The 19,248-nt window shown below is 39.5% G+C and overlaps 1 protein-coding gene across 14 annotated transcripts in view; it reads left to right on the top strand.

Moving 5' to 3' along the window:
* SYNE1 (spectrin repeat containing nuclear envelope protein 1) overlaps nucleotides 1-19,248 on the top strand; it is a 483,893-nt gene that overhangs the window by 443,541 nt on the left and 21,104 nt on the right. For 11 of the 14 annotated variants that reach the window (XM_056567280.1, XM_056567285.1, XM_056567279.1 and 8 more), the window contains 9 exons: nucleotides 878-1,040; nucleotides 5,028-5,215; nucleotides 9,726-9,876; nucleotides 12,263-12,445; nucleotides 12,853-12,990; nucleotides 13,809-14,000; nucleotides 14,344-14,677; nucleotides 15,459-15,527; nucleotides 17,016-17,158. In XM_056567280.1, the coding sequence (XP_056423255.1) occupies nucleotides 878-1,040; nucleotides 5,028-5,215; nucleotides 9,726-9,876; nucleotides 12,263-12,445; nucleotides 12,853-12,990; nucleotides 13,809-14,000; nucleotides 14,344-14,677; nucleotides 15,459-15,527; nucleotides 17,016-17,158 (1,561 nt within the window). The remainder of the gene's footprint in view (nucleotides 1-877; nucleotides 1,041-5,027; nucleotides 5,216-9,725; nucleotides 9,877-12,262; nucleotides 12,446-12,852; nucleotides 12,991-13,808; nucleotides 14,001-14,343; nucleotides 14,678-15,458; nucleotides 15,528-17,015; nucleotides 17,159-19,248) is intronic. The other 3 variants (XM_056567286.1, XM_056567294.1, XM_056567290.1) reach the window with 1 other exon arrangement.

Consider the following 19,248-nt stretch of genomic DNA (forward strand, 5'->3'; position numbering starts at 1 on the left):
CAGTCCAGGATTTTAATTTTTTTCCTGTTCTATTCCAATGGAGTAACTGAAAAAACCCGGAATGTTGGTGTGCCTTGAGGACTGGGTTGGGAAACACTGCCTTAGAAAACCCTCAAACAATTTACATACAACAGAGGTTAAATTAACAGGTCTCTAATTCCCCTTTTTTTAACCCCTTTATAAAATATTGGCACCACATTTGCCATGCGCCAGTCCTGGGGAACAGTCCCTGTTACTATAGAGTCCCTGAATATTAAAAAATAGGGGTCTGTCTATTATATTACTTTATTCTTTTAGAACACTGGGGTGAATGTCATCTGGACCTGGCTATTTGTCTATTTAGATTTTTTGTAGGCGGCACTGTACTTCTTCCTGGGTTAGACAGGTGACCTGTACTGCGGAGTGTACCTTATCTCGCTGTATTTCACCTGGCATTTTCCTCGGTGTATACAGTGGAGAAGAATTTGTTTAGTATATTTGCTTTTTCCTGATCCCCCTTTATAATTTCTTCCTCATTATTTTTTAAAGGGCCAACACTTTCATTTTTACCCTTTTTGCTATTTATATAGTTAAAAAACATTGTGGGGTTAGTTTTACTCTCTTTGGCAATAAGTTTTTCTGTCTCTATTTTTGCAGCTTTTATCTGTTTTTTTTCACATATTTTACATTTTACATTTTACATTTTTAATGCTTCTTCACTGCCATACTGTTTAAATGTTTTATTTTTGTTATTTATTGCCCCCTTAACATTTTTATTCATCCGTATTCTTTAGAGCCTAAAGAAAAAAAAACTTTTAGTTCACAGTGTAAAAAGTATGATTTTTTTGTTTTCTGAAATGTTAAAGGATAAATATTAAAGTTTACTTCCACTCCACAGAGTGAAGAAATTAAAGGAGACATTGCTTGCAGTACAACAACTGGATAAGAACATGAGCAGCCTGAGAACATGGCTGGGTCATATTGAGTCTGAGCTGTCCAAGCCCATCGTTTATGAAACCAGTGACTCTGAAGAGATACAAAGAAAACTTAATGAACAGCAGGTAAACCCTAAATAAGTATGGTATCTCACTCCTCCCTATAACAGGAGTAAACGGTAAATAGCATTGGCTCCACATCAGGGAGGTCCAAGTGTACAAGCACACTTGGCTATCAATGCATCAGCGGTGGAACTAAGAAAAACAGCTCAGTGGCCACCATTCATACAGGTATGTTACCACGGTAAAATGGATGAGAGAAACTGTGCAACACTAACATCTTAAATGCATGGTGTATGAGGCTGCCGAAACGTTTCTCCCCTGCATTTTAATATTGTTCTCAGCTTTTTGCTGCCAAACATGTCACTTAATCCTAAGAAAATGTGTATAGTATATTAACCCCTTAACAATGTAGGACATATATTTATGTCCTGCGCCGACTCCCGCGATATAATGCGAGGTCACACGGTGACCCCGCGTCATATCGGCTCAGTCCCGGCGGCTGACGATAGCCGAGACCCGCGGCTAATATCAGACATCACCGATCGCGATGATGCCCATTATTAACTCTTCAGACAAAGTTGATCGCCACGTCTAAAGTAGAAAAAAACATTCCCGGCAGCTCAGTCGGGCTGATCGGGACCACCGCAGTGAAACTGCGGTGTACCGATCAGCTGGGCGAACACGAGGAGGGTCCCTACCTATGTGCCTGAGATCCAGGCAGGAGCAGTCGAGCGCCAAAAACACTAATCTATGCTATGGCATAGCATTGATCAGTGTGGGCAATCGGTGTAATGCATGTTATAGTACCCTATGAGGGCTATAACATGGCATAAAAAAAATTAAGAAAAATGAATCACCCCCCTTTACCCTTAAAAAAAAACTGTGTAAATAAAAATAAATATAAGCATGTGGTATTGTTACATGCGTAAAAGTCCGAACTATAAAAATATATAGTTAATTAATTCAGGTAGAAGAAACAGACATGGTCGCACATCTACATATTGTAATTTGATCTAATTGCTTCTCAGCATAAATTCAAAAACTAACAGGTTGTTAGTATACATTTTGATCAAAAGGTACATGTTCACTCGCCACGTCAAGGCCACCTAATTAGAGTGGGTCCCTGACGTCCCTAGCATAAAATGGCATAGCACTGGGCGGCGACCACCACCGCCGCGACACCAGTGTCCACAGGGGGAACGACCCACTGGCAGAGCGGCCCCAATGCCACTGAAACCAGTCCATGGGCCGCACAAACCAGTCCATGGGACGTTAGGGACCCACTCAAATTAGGTGGCCTTGACATGGTGAGTGGGCTTGTACCTTTTGATCAAAATGTATACTAACAACCTGTTAGTTTTTTAATTTATGCTGAGAAGCAATTAGATCAAAATACAATATGTAGATGTGCGAACATGTCTGTTTCTTCTACCTGAATTCACATTGTGTTTTCTATCCCCTCCTTTTTTTTTTTTTTTTTTAACATGTGTCTGCACTCTGCCCCACCCCCTCAGCTCAACCCTATATAAGTAGTAGTTAACTACACAAGGGCCTTTTCTTTCCTAGGAGCCTCCCAGTCTGACTGGGAGCGCATGGTAAGTGAGCTTTTACACCCTGTTCACACTGGTGTGGTGCTGCGCGGCATCCGTTGCTGCCATGGCGCCGTGTCTGTGGGGAGGTGCGACCCATGGACTGGTTTGAGTGGCATTGGGGCCGCTCTGCCAGTGGGTCCTTCCCCATGTGGGCACTGGTGTCGTGGCGGTGGTGGTCACCGCCCAGTGCTACGCCATTTTATGCTAGGGACATTAGGGACCCACTCAAATTAGGTGGCCTTGACGTGGCGAGTGGGCTTGTACCTTTTGATCAAAATGTATACTAACAACCTGTTAGTTTTTGAATTTATGCTGAGAAGCAATTAGATCAAAATACAATATGTAGATGTGCGCCCATGTCTGTTTCTTCTACCTGAATTCATATAGTTAGTTATTAAACCGCACGGTCAATGGCGTACACGCTCCAAAATAGCGTATTTTCGGTCACTCTTTATACTATAAAAAATTTATAAAAAGCAACCAAACATCCAATCAAAACAAAAATGGTATTGATAAAAACTTCAGATCATGCCGCCCCGTATGTGGAAAAATAAAAAAGTTATAGGGGTCAGAAGAGGACATTTTTAAACGTATGAATTTACGTGCATGTAGTTACTATTTTTTCCAGAAGTAAGACAAAATCAAACTTAGATAAGTAGGTTATCATTTTAATCGTATGGACCTACAGAATGAAGAGAAGGTGTCACTTTTACCGAAAAATGCACTGCGTAGAAACGGAAGCCCCGAAAAGTTAAAAAATGGCGTGTTTAAAAAAAAAAAAATTTGTCGCACAATGATTAATTTTTTTTGTTTCGCCATAGATTTTTGGGTAAAATGACTAATGTCAGTACAAAGTAATACTGGTCACGCAAAAAAAAAGCCATCATATGAGTCTGTAGGTGCAAAATTGAAAGTGTTATGATTTTTAGAAGTTGATGAGGAAAAAACGAAAATGCAATAACAGAAAAATCCTGTGTCCTTAAGAGGTTAAAGGGGTACTTTACTGGAAAACAAATCTTTTCAAATCAACAGGTGCCAGAAAGGTAAACAGATTTGTAAATTGCTTCTATTAAGAAATCTTAATCCTTCCAGTATTTATCAGCTGATGTATGACCCAGAGGACGTTGCAAGGTTCTATTTTGTCTGATCAGAGTGCTCTCTTTTGACAGCTCTGTCCATGTTAGGAACTGCCCAGAGCAGGAGAGGTTTGCTATGGGGATTTCCTCCTTCTCTGAACAGTTCCTGACATGGCCAAAGGTGTCAACAGAGAGCACTATGGACAGACAGAAAAACAACTATACAATTTCCTGTGGGGCTAAAGCAGCTGATAAGTACTGGAAGGTATAAGATTGTTTAAAAAAATTTTTTCACAGGAGTACCCCTTTAAGGTAGAATAAGCTTCTATTTTATAGGCTAATATAACTCCCAGAAGTAAAAATAATACAGGAAATTTGTGTCAGCTCTCATGGTCATCCAGTTACTCAACTGCTAACTAGAAGCCGAACAGCTAACCTTTGTAAGCCAAAATTTTCAAGACCCTCCTACTCAACAGACAGCGGCCTGTAGCATTTTGGGATATAGAGTTTTATAAAGGTGTTATGTTGGTTTATTTGAAATGGAGTGCTAACTAAACATACAAGTTAAAGGACGCCTTCATCTGATGGTCTTTTGTGGCAACCACCATTAAGATGTAGGAGATCCCATTAAATACTGTACAGAAATTAGTGATTTTTGCATGGTAATATGAATGGAATGAATGTCCCGTTCATGTGCACTAATTGCATGTACAGTATAGTGGTAATGTATATAGCTAATACAATGCGCTTCTTAGTTTGACTAGTATGTTGCCCAGGTGTAAGGAGAAAATTCAGCTGATTTCCATATAGATAGTAGAAACTGTAAAGTAAAGCCATACAGGAACACTATAAGAATTACAATGTGAAATGGGCATTGGCTAGAGACTACCGTAAATTTCAAGATGCAGTTTATGAACAGGTCATTGTCTTAAATGGTCTCTACAGCCTACTGCAAATGAGTATGGCTAAGTTTACTAAACATTGGACAAAGTCCAGTTGAGATTCTTTTAACATGAAACGCTAACGGACAGGACTTTACATGTTCTGGCAGGTTAATAAATACCTCAGATGGAGTTACTTCCTCAAAGTGTTTGCTATGTGTATGCCTGCTTAAAAATGATATCATTGAAACAAGAAGATTTTGTATTTTAAGTCTTATGATGTTATCTTACGAAGTCGAGTTATGGTGTAATTTTCATTAACTTGCTGGACTAGAACTGCATAGCTATCTGGGCATAATATATACACTAGTAATCCAGGTATACTTGCAGTGTGCCATCAAGTAAATGATATATTTGTGTATGTAGAAGCTTTCACCTGCTTCTCCTCTCACGGGTGAAAATGTTTTGACACTAGTTGACACTTTAGGTTGTCTTTTGCAGGAACTGCAGAGAGACATAGAGAAACACAGTACAGGCGTTGCTTCAGTTCTTAATCTCTGTGAAGTTCTTCTCCATGACTGTGATGCCTGTGCCAACGACACAGAGTGCGATTCCATCCAGCAGGCTACTCGTAGTTTGGACCGTAGGTGGAGGAACATCTGTGCTATGTCTATGGAGAGGAGACTCAAGTAAGTGACATGCATCCAATATTACATTAGGTACTCCAAATAAATAAGAAATACACTATTGCATTTAAGAAGAAGAAACACTTGGTCAGATTATTATTTCCTATATTAATGTCACTACATACCAGTCACTGAGAAAGTCATAAAGACGTCATCTACAATTTTGAATTCATATACAGTATCTCACATAAGTGAGTCCACCCCTCAGATTTTTGTAAATATTTTATTATATATTTTCATGTGACAACACTGAAGAAATGACACTCTGCTACAATGTAAAGTAGTGACTGCACAGCCTCTATAACAGTGTTGCTGTTCCCTCAGAATAACTAAACACACAGCCATTAATATCCCTAAGGGTAAATGTCCAAATTGTGCCCAATAAGCCAGGTTCCCTCGCTTTTTTCATGTGACTTGTTAGTGTTACAAGGTCTCAGTTGTGAATGGAGAGCAGTTGTCCTAAATGTTGTGTTATTGCTCTCACACTCTCCAATACTGATCACTGAAAGTTCAACATGGCAAAACCTTTCTGAGGATCTGCTAAAAATAATTGTTACTCTGCATAAAGATGGCCTAGGCTATGAAAAGATTGCCAAGACCATGAAACTGAGCTGCAGCAAGGTGGGCAAGACCATACAGCGGTTTCACAGAACAGGATCCACTCAGAACAGGCCTTGCCATTATCCACCAAAAAGTTAAGTGCATGTTCTCAACATTATATCCAGAGATCTATGGAAAATAGATGTATGAATGCTGCCAACACTGCTGCAGAGGTTGAAGGGGTTGGAGGTCAGTCTATCAGTGCTCAGACTATATTCTACATACTGCATTAAATTAGTCTGCATGTCATCTCAGAAGGAAGCCTCTTTTAAAGATGAAGCATAAGAAAGCCCACAAACAGTTTGCTGAAGACAAGCAGACTTAGTTTATGGATTACTGGAACCATGTCCTGTGGTCCGATGAAACCAAGATAAAACGTATTTAGTTTTCAGATGCGTGTGTGGCGACACCCAGGTGAGTGTCTTGCCTATAGTCAAGCATGGTGATGAGAGTGTTAGGCCATGTTCACACATCCATGTTAGGCCATGTTCACACAATTTCAGTGCGGAAATTCACACATGGCACAAAATTTTGATTCATTTTTAAACAGGGATCAATTTTTGTGGGCGGGTCAATCCCAACTCTGCCCAGAGTTGGGATTGGCCCGGATGGTGGCAGCCAATCCCCGCTCTCAGCGTGAAATATAAATGAGAACACACACACTACATTTTTATTATTGTCGGCTACATTTTTAGTGCCCTGCCCACCCACATAAATTGATCCCTGTTTAAAAATGTCCTTATAAAAAAGATACATTTCGTTAAATACAATTTTTCCATCACTACTGTATCTTTTGGATTATTTTTTTTAATGGTACCCTAGAAAATTTTATTAAAAAAAGGTATCTCCATCACTTTTTTTGGATCGTTAAAGTCCAAAAAATAATAAAAACCGCCTGCCAAAACGCCAAAATTAAAACCCTCATGTCATTTTTCATGGCATTTTTTTACTCCCATAGACTTCTATGGGAGAAACTGCCACGATTTCAGGGGAAAAAACGCCATAGGCTGCAACTTTGCAAATCTGCCAAGGAGCTGAAAAATGCCAATAAAGAGTGAAAAAACGCCAAACTGAAAAACGCTAAGTGGAAAAAGAATTTTACGATTTCTCATTGATTTACAGGTAACATCTGTCCGCAGCGTTTTTTCAATGAAAAAAACGCCATGGGGGATATTGTGTTTTTTTTTTTATTTTTTTTATTTTTTTTTTTAAACGCACAAATAAAATCAAGTGGAAGCTTAGCCTTAAAGCCGTACCTATCAGATCCAATAAAAAACCTTATATATATATATATATATATATATATATCACTCAGTACCTAATCCTGACCATGTTCGTCTAATTTTAGATGTCTAGTACCTTTATTTATTATTATTTTTTTTTTTATTACACTTTTAATTTAGCTCACTAGTCTGAATTCCTCTGAAAGGGAGGGGGCGTGGCCTCACTGTGCAGGTCTCCACCCCCTCCCTCAGTATGCTGTCTGCTCACATCTCCCCTAGAATTAGGGGAAAAAGTGGAAAAAGAATTTTACGATTTCTCATTGATTTACAGGTAACATCTGTCCGCAGCGTTTTTTCAATAAAAAAAACGCCATGGGGGATATTGTGTTTTTTTTTAAATTTTTTAAATTTTTTTTTTTAAACGCACAAATAAAATCAAGTGGAAGCTTAGCCTTAAAGCCGTACCTATCAGATCCAATAAAAAACCTTTATATATATATATATATATATATATATATATATATATATCACTCAGTACCTAATCCTGACCATGTTCGTCTAATTTTAGATGTCTAGTACATTTATTTATTATTATTTTATTTTTTTTATTACACTTTTAATTTAGCTCACTAGTCTGAATTCCTCTGAAAGGGAGGGGGCGTGGCCTCACTGTGCAGGTCTCCACCCCCTCCCTCAGTATGCTGTCTGCTCACATCTCCCCTAGAATTAGCAAAACTACAACTCCCAGCTTGTCCTCACTGACAGTAGGAGGATTTGTCCTCCAGTTGTGAGCCCTGCGCTCACACCTGTCAATCAAGGAAGTGTGTCCATGACATAGGTGATGATGCATGGACACAGCAGGACTAGTATGTGTCCAAGCAGGCAGGGGGGCAGTTTTTTGACTGGCGTTTTCAGTATGAAATACTGAAAATTTTCTAATGAAAGCAATTGCATAAGCTAGTGGTTTTGCATGCTTTACAACATATCAAAAGTTTTTGTATCTGACATTGCCCATTTAAGGCAGTGCTGCAAAATAATGGTGACTACACAAAATATTCACAAAATATAACTTTGTGTTAATTTGGACATTTCCACTTTTGTTACCAAGGTTTAGACATTAATGGCTATACAGATTGCACACTCACTACTTTACATTGTAGCAGTGTCATTTCTTCAGTTTTTTTGTCACATCAAAAGATATAATAAAATATTTACAAACATTTGAGGGGTGTATTCTCTTATGTGATATACTGTATGTTTTTTCATTTCTATCTAACATAATTCATTATCGCAGATACAGCTCAAGCCTCACCCTTGTCCTTCTTCTAGCCTCACCTCCTCCTCGTACTCTGACATTCAGTACTTCAATCAAGTATCTGTGTCACTGAACACTCTCTCACGTTTGAAGATGTTTGGGAAGGGGCAGTGCCTACTGTATTTATTTGTTGCATATGTACAGAGGCTTGGAAACTCATCTGTACACTACAAAAACAGATATTTGCATCACCTATGCAAGTAATAGGCCATGTTCATATTTGCATTTAAGCCTCTGTTAGAAACCTTATTTGGCAAATTTGAAATAAAAATAACTATTAGATGTGATATACCTTCATATCAGTATGTAGAGTTTGTCGGTGCTATTTGAGCCTGCCATATAATGGATCCAGCACAGATCCCCGGCTTCCATTATGAATAGCCCTAGCGTAGCCCTAGTTCAATGAAAGCGCTTTCTTTTTATTTTATTTTTTTATCAATTATATGTATCCTTTATAAGGAGAACATTATTTATTCATATGCTGGTAAATAAGGGTGTAAAAACATGCTTGTGTTAATCTAATGAAAACAAAGTTATTCAGCACACTGTGCCATGCGGGCATAGGCTGTGTAGCAGAGTAAACAGCGTTACACTGGCATACCTGCCTTATTCATGTACTGTATTGAGCGAGCTCCAGCATGTTTAAAATGCCCTTTTGTTCAGTCCTCAAAGTACTGATTCAGCTAGAAAGCAACTGGTTTAATCCAGCAAAAGCAGTTGTACATCTCTCAAGTGTAGATGCCATGACCTGGCTAGCCGCCATAGTAACTGCCCCATCTGTTGCTTGTAAATCATTCAGTAGCAGACACCAGCCTGTATTATGACTTGATCAGGTAAAGTCTCATGCTGCTCACCATGCTAAAGGGTCATTGGAAGGCTTCCTTCATACATACCTTTTTCTATGCCTTTAAGTGTTTATGGGTGGTGTTTTTATCCAGACAGGTTACCATGTGTTTTTTGTGTCATATTTAATACCATGCAGAAAGAACACCAAATTAAACACCATACTTAGAAATGCTTTATTTTGAAAAAAAAATGAAGTCACACAAAACTGAATGATGATGTTTATATCCCGCTGTTGCATAAAAAAACAAAACAAACAAAAAAAACTATAAACACTGCTAAAAAAAAACATCAGGAAGTTTGTCCCAAAAACACTATAGAGAAGAAGTATCAAAACCTGTCCAGAGGAAAATTTGCCCAGTTGCTTATAGCAACCAATCAGCTCGCTTCTTTCGTTTTAAACAAGGCCTTTGCAAAATGAAAGAAGCAATCAGATTGGTTGCTATGGGCAACATTTCCTCAGGACAGGTTTTGATGAATCTCCCCCTATGTGTGAGACCACCGTTACAAAGCTTTCTACTTCCCCTTGTAGAATTGAAGAGACCTGGAGACTGTGGCAGAAATTCTTGGACGATTTCTCACGGTTTGAAGATTGGCTGCAGATTTCTGAGAGGACCGCTGCTTTTCCTAGTTCTTCTGGCGTGCTCTATACAGTAGCAAAAGAAGAGCTGAAAAAATTTGAGGTAATTTTACTTTCATTTAAAGAATACAATTAACCCCTTAGCGACGAGCGCTGTAAATGTATGGCGCTGCTTAGCGCTACTTAGCACACAGCGCCATACATTTACAGCGCTGCGTTTCTTGATCACCGCCTCTCCAGACGCGGTGATCGGAACAAGATAACTGCTGATATCTATCAGCAGCCGTACCGGCATATCGCCTAGGGGGGCTCTGAGACTCTCAATTCTAACCAGCGAATCACAGATTTTCAGGGCTGATCGGGTGTCTGGTGACCCATTTGCCCGGAAAATAGGGATGATCGGGGCCACCTTCTCCTATCCCCTGCGATTTGTCGGCCAATCACAGGGCGGGGATTAAAAGGTGAGATCCCCCACTCTGCCCACCCCTGGAAGTCTGGGAAGAGCGGGTGAAGATGGCAGCGATGGCTGCAGGCCATTGAAAAAGGGGGGCCGGCGCAGGCAGCGGCGAGGATCGGCGGCGGAGAAAGAGGCAGCAGTGAAGATATAGTAAGTGATCTTCACTGCTGCCTTGTAGTTTAACAAGTACAACTCCCAGCATGCCCAGATAGCCAAACACTACATATACATGCCCTTCCACTGCCTCCCCCCCCCCCCCAATAAATATTAAAAACGGCTCATACTGCAGTGTTTCCAAAACGGAGCATCCAGCTGTTGCAAAATAACTGCCAGTATTCCCAGAAAGCCATTGATTGTCCAGGCATGCTGGGAATTTTGCAACAGCTGGAGGCACCCTTTTTGGGAAACACTGTATTTTGTAGGCAGAGGTATGCGCTATGCTTTCATCCGGTTCCACCCCTATGCAAATCCCTATTTCACGCCTCAAATGCGCATGGCGCTCTCCTCCACTTTACTGCTATTCCTGTAAAACACAAACGTTTTGAATGTCATTTTGAATACTTTAAGGGGTGCAGTTTTCATAATGGGGTCCATAATAGGGTATTTCTAACATAAAGACTCTCAAATTCACTTACAAAGGGAACTGGTCCCTGAAAAATTCAGATTTTATAATTTTCGTGAAGAATTGGAAAATTGCTGCTGAACTTTGAAGCCCTCTGATGTCTTCAAAATGTAAAAACATAAATGCAAACATAAAGTAGACATATTGTATATGTGAATCAATATATAATTTATTTGGAATGTCTATTTTCCTTACAAGCAGAGAGTTTCAAAGTTAGAAAAATGCAAAATTTTCAAAGTTTTCATAAAAATTTGGAATTTTTCACTAAGAAATTATTTAAGTATCAATGAAAATTAGATAAATAAAGTAGAATATGTCATGAAAAAACTGTCTCTCTGAATCAAGTTAATATGTTAAAGCATCCAAGAGTTATTAATGCGTAAAGGGACAGAGGTCAGATTTGCAAGAAATGGCTGCGTCCTTAAGGTCAAAATGGGCTGCGTCCTTAAGGGGTTAAAGATTAAATATGCTTGTCACATTAAACCATTATTATCAGTATCCATATTTATCATAATGGAGTGTCTGAGTTTGGCAACTTGGAAAAAAAAAGGGGGGGGAAGATTTATCATTGCCTTCCTGACATTTTATTGGCTGAAATGTAGTGCAGAATTTCAAAATTGACAACTTTGGCAAAAGTGACTGTGAAATGCAGTGCTTCATTCATGACTATGCAGTAGATGAGATTAATTTACTGCGTCCTTTTTTAAAAAGGCGCAAAAATAATGTTCAAATGCAAATTCATACCACTTCTGCCTTGCCTTAGAAAAGTGACATCCTATAGCAAGTTCTGAGGTGATTTTTAACGTGTGCAAAATGTATCAAAGTCTGTGTCTGCACATAAGCTAACAAACAGTCTGTGAACTGTCTGTGAGTCAATGTGAGAGTCACATGAAAATGGAATGCATGTTCTATCACAGCTGCCCACAGCGCCCCCAGCTGCTACCATCCAGACACCTGTTCTTATATTATAATCGCTCCTTATTGCAGGAACAGCTGATAGAAAAAAGAGATTTGTTTTCATGTAGTCATATATATATAGTGTGTGTGTGAATACATGTGTTTAGAGCCTTTTACTCATTGGTTTGTGTCTGTTGTGTATTCAGGTGACACCTAATACTATTGATGAGTCCATAAGGCTAGATCTTATTTTAAACACTGATCATATCCAAGTAGTATGCACACATATCTCCACGACATAGTCATACTCATAGCTGTGATATTTCCGGTAAAAAGATCTATGTACTTCGATATCTTTGGTAACTTTCTGTCCATGCAATCGATTTTCACGATGTATCTGTTACTGTTAGATCAGTTCTTTTCCTATAGATAAAAGTATGTAAAAGTAATGATGTACCTCACATGGACAGTCCTTGTAGAAAGGCTTTCTAAACATGTGCATTTATGTTTTAGGCTTTTCAAAGGCAAGTTCATGAAAGTCTTACACAGCTGGAGCTTATAAACAAACAATACCGCCGCCTAGCCCGAGAGAACCGCACTGACTCTGCATGTAAACTAAAGCAGATGGTTCATGAAGGAAACCAGCGGTGGGACAACCTGCAGAAAAGGGTCACCTCCATTCTCAGGAGATTAAAGGTTTGTCTGATATACATTCTTTGTGTCTGGAGTCCTGGAATGTTCAATTTAACCATGTCCTTGGAGCTGGTCTTCTCGGTTAGAAAGTTGTGCAGTCAGATCCTCCATTTGTCTTGGATCTTTTACTTTTTGAATCCATAGTTTTAATGGAGGAGGCTCCAGATGTCTCCACAGTGCGGGGATGCAAGCCCTGGCAATGCTAACCAGGTGTCTCAGAAGAGACAGGTAGTACATGCCATTTTTTCAATGAAACTGATGGAAAATACTGAACAGGACCACAGTCTGAGCCTTGTCTTTATTTAGAAAAAAGTGTCATGAGCTCTGCTCACCAAAACATATTATCAATGATTGACATAACTTTTATCTGCCCAATTCAATTTAATCTCTTCTGGTTTGTATCTTTACAGCATTTTATTGGTCAGCGAGAAGAATTTGAGACTGCCCGTGACAGCATTTTGGTGTGGTTAACAGAAATGGACCTCCAGTTAACAAACATTGAGCATTTCTCTGAATGTGATGTGCAAGCAAAAATTAAACAGCTGAAGGTAAGCAGTGAATTATTATGATAAAGATCATAGATTGTCTCTCTATCTCTGGAAGACTCCGAACGATATAGTATTACACAGTCTCCAATGAATTAAAGGGGTACTCCGGCCCTAAGACATCTTATCCCCTATCCAAAGGATAGGGGATAAGATGTCTGATCAAGGGGGTCCCGCCGCTGGGTACCCCCACAATCTCTCATGCATACACCCACCTGTGGCAGCTCACGACTACGTGGACAGAATTTCGTGACATCACGACTCCCCCCCGCCCCCTTGTGATGTTATGCCCTGCACCCTCAATGCAAGTCTATGGGAGGGGTCATGACATCTTGTATCCAGGCTAGAGGCGCCCAACAGGGGACTTGAGCCTACTCCAATTGTACAGTTTTCTCGTATAAACTCGTTTAAAGGGGGCCAAGGCATAACTTAGGGGGGGGCATTTACCTTTCCCCCTGTAGTTACACCACTGCAGCCATTGGCTAATTAGATTTTCCTAAAATACTTCATGACAAATCTTTCATTGTGGGATCTCACAAAAATAATTGATTCTTGTGTTTCCATTTTAAATTTCTGTGCTCTATTATCCTTCTCTTAATATTATACAAAGCTAAAAGAAAAGTAGACTATGAAGTAGGATGACAGTAGATGTCAGTAGTCAGACAGAGGCATGGTGTTGTAGAACGTTTAGTAAAGGTAGCATTAAACATACCTGTTGTTAAAGGTTAGAGAGAGTCCAGGCAGTAAAAGAGATAAGTGAGGAAATAATATCATTAGTTCTGAGAAACATCTAATAGGGTCACTGTGTTTTTTCCCCCTAGGCCTTTCAGCAAGAAATAGCATTAAACAGCAGTAAGATTGATCAAATTATTACTCAAGGAGAACAGCTCATAGAAAAGAGTGAACCTTTAGATGCTGCTGTTATTGAGGAAGAGCTTGATGAGCTTCGAAGGTACTGTCTAGAGGTCTTTGGTCGTGTTGAACGATATCACAAAAAGTTAATCCGTCTTCCGGTAAGTTTGTAACATACAGTATCTGGGTACATTGAGATGTGAGAGCAATGGCATGAAATATTTATATAATGGTATACTGCAGTGGGTCATATAAATTTGCACCATAGAGTTGGTTACTTAAGGAATTGAGTTTATTGTGTTGTATTTGACAGCTGGAAATGGTTAGGTCTCTGTTCATGATTTAGTCACTTAAATAATTGATGCAAATAACAAATATTAATTTACTAATGTACCTTGTCTACAACAGGCAATGGCTATATTGTTTGTCAATGCTTACACCTTATAATGTAAAATACTGCAAAATGTATGTTAACTGTATACGTTCCACTGTTGTTTCCTCTAGTTGACAGATGATGAGCATGACTTCTCTGACCGAGAAATGGATGGTGATGAAGCAGCGGATCTGTCTGATCTGCCTTGGCACACAAAGGCAGCTGGTGGCTCACCTTCACCCCTACCCTCATCAAACCACTCACTGTCACTAATCGTTCCTATGAGAAGTGAAAGATCAGGTCGGGATACTCCTGCAAGTGTGGACTCTATTCCCTTGGAATGGGATCATGACTATGACCTTAGTCGGGACTTGGAAACTGCCGTTTCTCAAGTATTACACTCAGATGATGAAGATGATGAACATGTCAAAAATTATTTCTCTCAAGGAGCCGCAAGTTTAACCGGTAATGTTTTTAGTATATATATTTTTTGTTTTATAGTTGTAGTTTACACAAAACTCTTCATGTGAATGTACATTTACATTTTCTAGTTTCTTGACTGTTTATAACCTAACTAAAAGCATATGATTAAGTGAGCGCAAGGCTCCATTTTAGAGGTGTTTTCTTGGACAACCTCCTTTGGGTTTGTGGTTCCTTTAAACATAAATTGTTTGTTAGGATCACATCAGTTTCTGTTGTAGGGTAATCTTGGGCCCCTTCCATCATCTCAGCATGTACTTTGGTGCATTTAACAAGGCAGTATTAAAATAATCTTGTTTAGTACCGGATAGGATGTTTATTTGTTCCATATTGCCTTCAATATGTTCAGATGTCTAACACATTTGTTTTTAAAACATCACTATTTACAAACACAATGTGCATAAACTAGAATATGGAAAAAGTATATTTTAATCTTATTGGCCCAGATTTATCAAACTGTGTTAGAGAAAAAGTGGAGTGATTTCCCCACAGCAACCAATCACAGCTCGGCTTTCACTTTACCAGAGCTCGTTAGCTGAGCTGTGATTGGTTACTGTGGGAAAATCATTCCACATTTTCTCTCACACAGTTTGATAAATCTGGGCCATTGTACATGAACTGGAAGAACAGCATGGGTCTCAAAATAATATTCGGTAACTGTACAATACAGATTTGCAGTATGTGAGACAGTAGTTGGGACCACAGTGACTCCATCCAGGAAATTTACACATATCATAAACACTTAGCTTGTCATTTATCTTTACAGATGTAGAAATTCCTGAAAGTCCTGAAGCCTATATTAAACTTACTGAAAATGTTCTGAAACAGTCCTCTGGTAGGCTAAATGCCAGTATCTGAGAGAACTTCACTGACGTAGCACACTCTGTATCATTTTCATATAATGCTAATTTCACAAGCATTCACCATTCTGCATGTTTATTATAAAGCTATTAATACGTGACCTTCGCAGTCAGTGAGCTAGGCCTGTCTCCTCTTCTTTAACAATACCTATTCATTCTCAAATCTCTGCCTGAAAACACAACCTCACAGAGCAGATTTGCCTGGAACTCATCCTTCCGCTACTAGCACCCCTTGTTTGTAGAGGCCTTAATCATCAGGTTTTGCAGCATCTTGTAAAGGATGCTTCTAACTTGATCTTTAAAACTGGGAAATCCAGAAAGGAGTTTTTGATGAAAGATGTGGGGAAATGGCACATCTCCAGCTATTGGTAAGATGTCAGTGACATTTGGCTCACCGACGTAAAATGATATACATTGTTGAGATGCATCTCTGTAGGTTAGGATAAATAACGTTTATTTAAATGAGTAGAGGACATACTGTATGACTCTTAAGTCTATATGAGATCTAGTATATTCAGAATGTGTCCCTGGAATTCTGGTTATTACTTCTCCTGTATGTGCTGAATGTTTACAAGCAAATGCAATTTCAGGGACTGCCTTGTTGCAGCACATACATTACATGAATAGTCTTCAACTACAACTCCCAGCATACTTGGATAGCTTACAGCTAGCTGATGAGCCTCCGTTACATACTATAAGCATGTCCTCTACCAATTTCAGGTTTTTTTCAGGATCATGGTTTTCTCCAGGAAAGACAACATTTAAGACAATGTTTAGAAGACATTTGAATTAGTAAAATTTAAATGTTCTATATAAAATCACTGAAACAGATGAGTCACTTGTGATTCACCGCAGTTCTGAGAATCAATTTAAAGGAAGAATGTTCTTAATAGGATTCCATATAGACCTGTGAATCATTTGCACATATTATGAAAGCAAGCTATCTGAAGTGATGTTATCAATAAAAGGAATAGTTTAGGATCAGAGGCCACTTTGACCAGTAACAAAACATATAACCCTTTAGTTATTGTCTGTTTATGAGATGATCTTTGACATTGGAGAGTCCTAGGCTATTTTTTGCCAGGGGTGAAAAATAAAATAGTTCCCTTATCCAAAATTAGAACAAAAAAGAGGAACAAGTATTTGGAGATGTTGACTTTTTGAATACTCTTATCATGTTTTCGGAATCAATCTTGTAATGCAGAGAGGTCTTGGATGTCCTTCTAGCCTGCTTCTTTACCTGGGGGAGTTATGTGATGTGGACCGTCCCACCTTCTGAGTAGTTACTTATACAGGGAACAGTGCATAAAACTAATTTTCTAGCTTCACTGTTAACACAAGTTATACATAGTACTAATGGTATGCATGCTAGCTTCTCTAGATCTATTGGACCTCTCATTCATTGTAAATCCTAGGAAGCTCAGAGATCTTGATTGACAAAACGTTTTTTCCTTCCACCCCAGGAGAGTCCTGTTTGTTAGAAACACAGATCCGTCAACTTGACAAAGCATTGGACACCAGTCGCTTTCATTTACAGCAAGCAGAGAATGTCATTCGCAGTAGGACACCCACTGGACCTGAGCTAGATTCAAGTTACAGGGGCTATGTAAGTATTAACCCTGGGGAACGTGTGTTTTTATTTCACACCAGTGATTCTGAAATGTCAGAGCTCGCTTTCTGCATCATTGTTGATCCTCTTGCAAAGGAAAATCAATGCTTCAATGCTACAGAGATCTGATCTAATCTGTGACGTGACATGAAGCATAACAAGGCTTCAGAGATTGTGATAAACACTTTATATTACCAATAGAACTATTTATAATTATTTTTATAAAATGTCGAGTAAAACATGGTTCCTACTACTCATTCTCACTGTGGATTTGCCTACAACAGTAGGTTAGATGAACAGTAACATTTAGTTTCTTCTTTTTTAAATATATAGTTTACTTACTGTATCTCATGTAAAAGAATAAGTATCTATCTACAGTATTTGTATGTATCATAGTATGGAGGATATTTCTGAAGTGCTCTCTCTAACACCTTGGGGACGCAGGGCATACGCGTACCCCCCCACCCCCCGTCCACAAATTCCTAAGGACTCAGGGCGTTCCTGTACATCCTGAGTCCCGTTAACAGGGTTTAAACCGTTTTCACAAGTGGAGAACGGTTTAAACCCCGTGGGTCCCGACTGCTATCAGCAGCCAGGACCCAGGGTTAATGCCGGGCACAGCCGATCGGGACGATGCCCGGCATTAACCCTTTAGAAGCCGTGATCAAAGTTAATTGAGGCGTCTAAAACTAAACCGAAATGATCCCGGCAGCGGAGCTGATCGGGACTATTGCGACATAATCTCGATGTCCCGATCAGCTTACTGGAGGACCCTCCTGGTCATCCGAACGTCGTTCTGCTGCTCCAATCCTGCTCATCAGGCTTGAGCAGCAGAGTGCCGAGAACACTGATCAATGCTATGCTATGGCATAGCATTGATCAGTGTATGCAATCAGAAGATTGTATGGTATAGACCCCTATGGGGGCTAAAAAAAAAATAATTAAAAATTAAAAGTTAATAAAAGTAATAAATAAAAATTAATAAAATTTATCATATGTGGTACCGCCGCGTGCGTAAATGTCCGAACTATTAATAAAATTATTTTAGGTTTCATAATTAATTTAGTGGGTGGTAAATTTAGGGTTCTAGTGATCACTTAGTGATCAATTGTAAATAGCATTGAGTTTTCCACATAAGGCACCAATTTACAATATTTAGTGTTGGAGGCTCTTAAATACTTACTTTCCCATAAACATTTTTTCCTTTGATGGAGATTTTTATATCCAAAGGATAGGGGACCCCCGGGATCTCTGCTCCAGCGCCCCCTATCATTACTGCACAGAGCAAACTCACTCTGTCCGTAATGACCGGCGATACAGGGGCCGAAGCATCGTGACATCATGGCTCCGCCCCCTTGTGACACAACTGCTCCGCCCCTTGTAATGTCACGGTCCCGCCTCTTGTGACGTTACGGTCCGCCCCCTCAATACAAGTCTATGGGAGGGGGCGTGATGGCCACCACGCCCCCTCCCATAGACTTGTATTGATGGGGCGGGACGTGACTTCACAAGGGGGCGGAGTCCCCTGTATCGCCGGTCATTACGCACAGAGTGAGTTTGCTCTGTGCAGTAATGATAGCGGGGCGCTGCAGCGGAGATCCCGGGGGTCCCCAGCGGCGGGACCCCCGCGATCTGACATATTTGGATAGGGGATAAGATGCTAGGGGCAGAGTTTTGCATTTTCGCTTCTTTTCAAAAAACTATAACTCTTTCAATTTTGCACCTACAGGTCCATATAAGAGCTTGTTTTTTGTGTTACCAATTCCACTTTGCATTGACATCACTTATTTTATAATATAGTGGGGTCAAATAAATAAAAAAACACCATTTTGTAACTTTTGGGGGCTCCCGTTTCTACGCAGTGCAATGTTTGGTAAAAATGACACCTTATCTTTATTCTGTAGGTGCATACGGTTACAAGGATACACAATTTATGTAGGTTTTATTTTATTTTAATACTTTAAAAAGTTGTAAACTACATGCACCAAAATTAGTATGTTTCAAATTGGCATCTTATCACCCCTATAACTTTTTTAATTTTCCGTGTACGGTGCCATCTGTAGTGTTTATAGGTACCAAAACTGTAG

This window comes from Hyla sarda, chromosome 3 (genome assembly GCF_029499605.1).
Source record: "Hyla sarda isolate aHylSar1 chromosome 3, aHylSar1.hap1, whole genome shotgun sequence".
Classification (NCBI taxonomy): Eukaryota; Metazoa; Chordata; class Amphibia; order Anura; family Hylidae; genus Hyla; species Hyla sarda.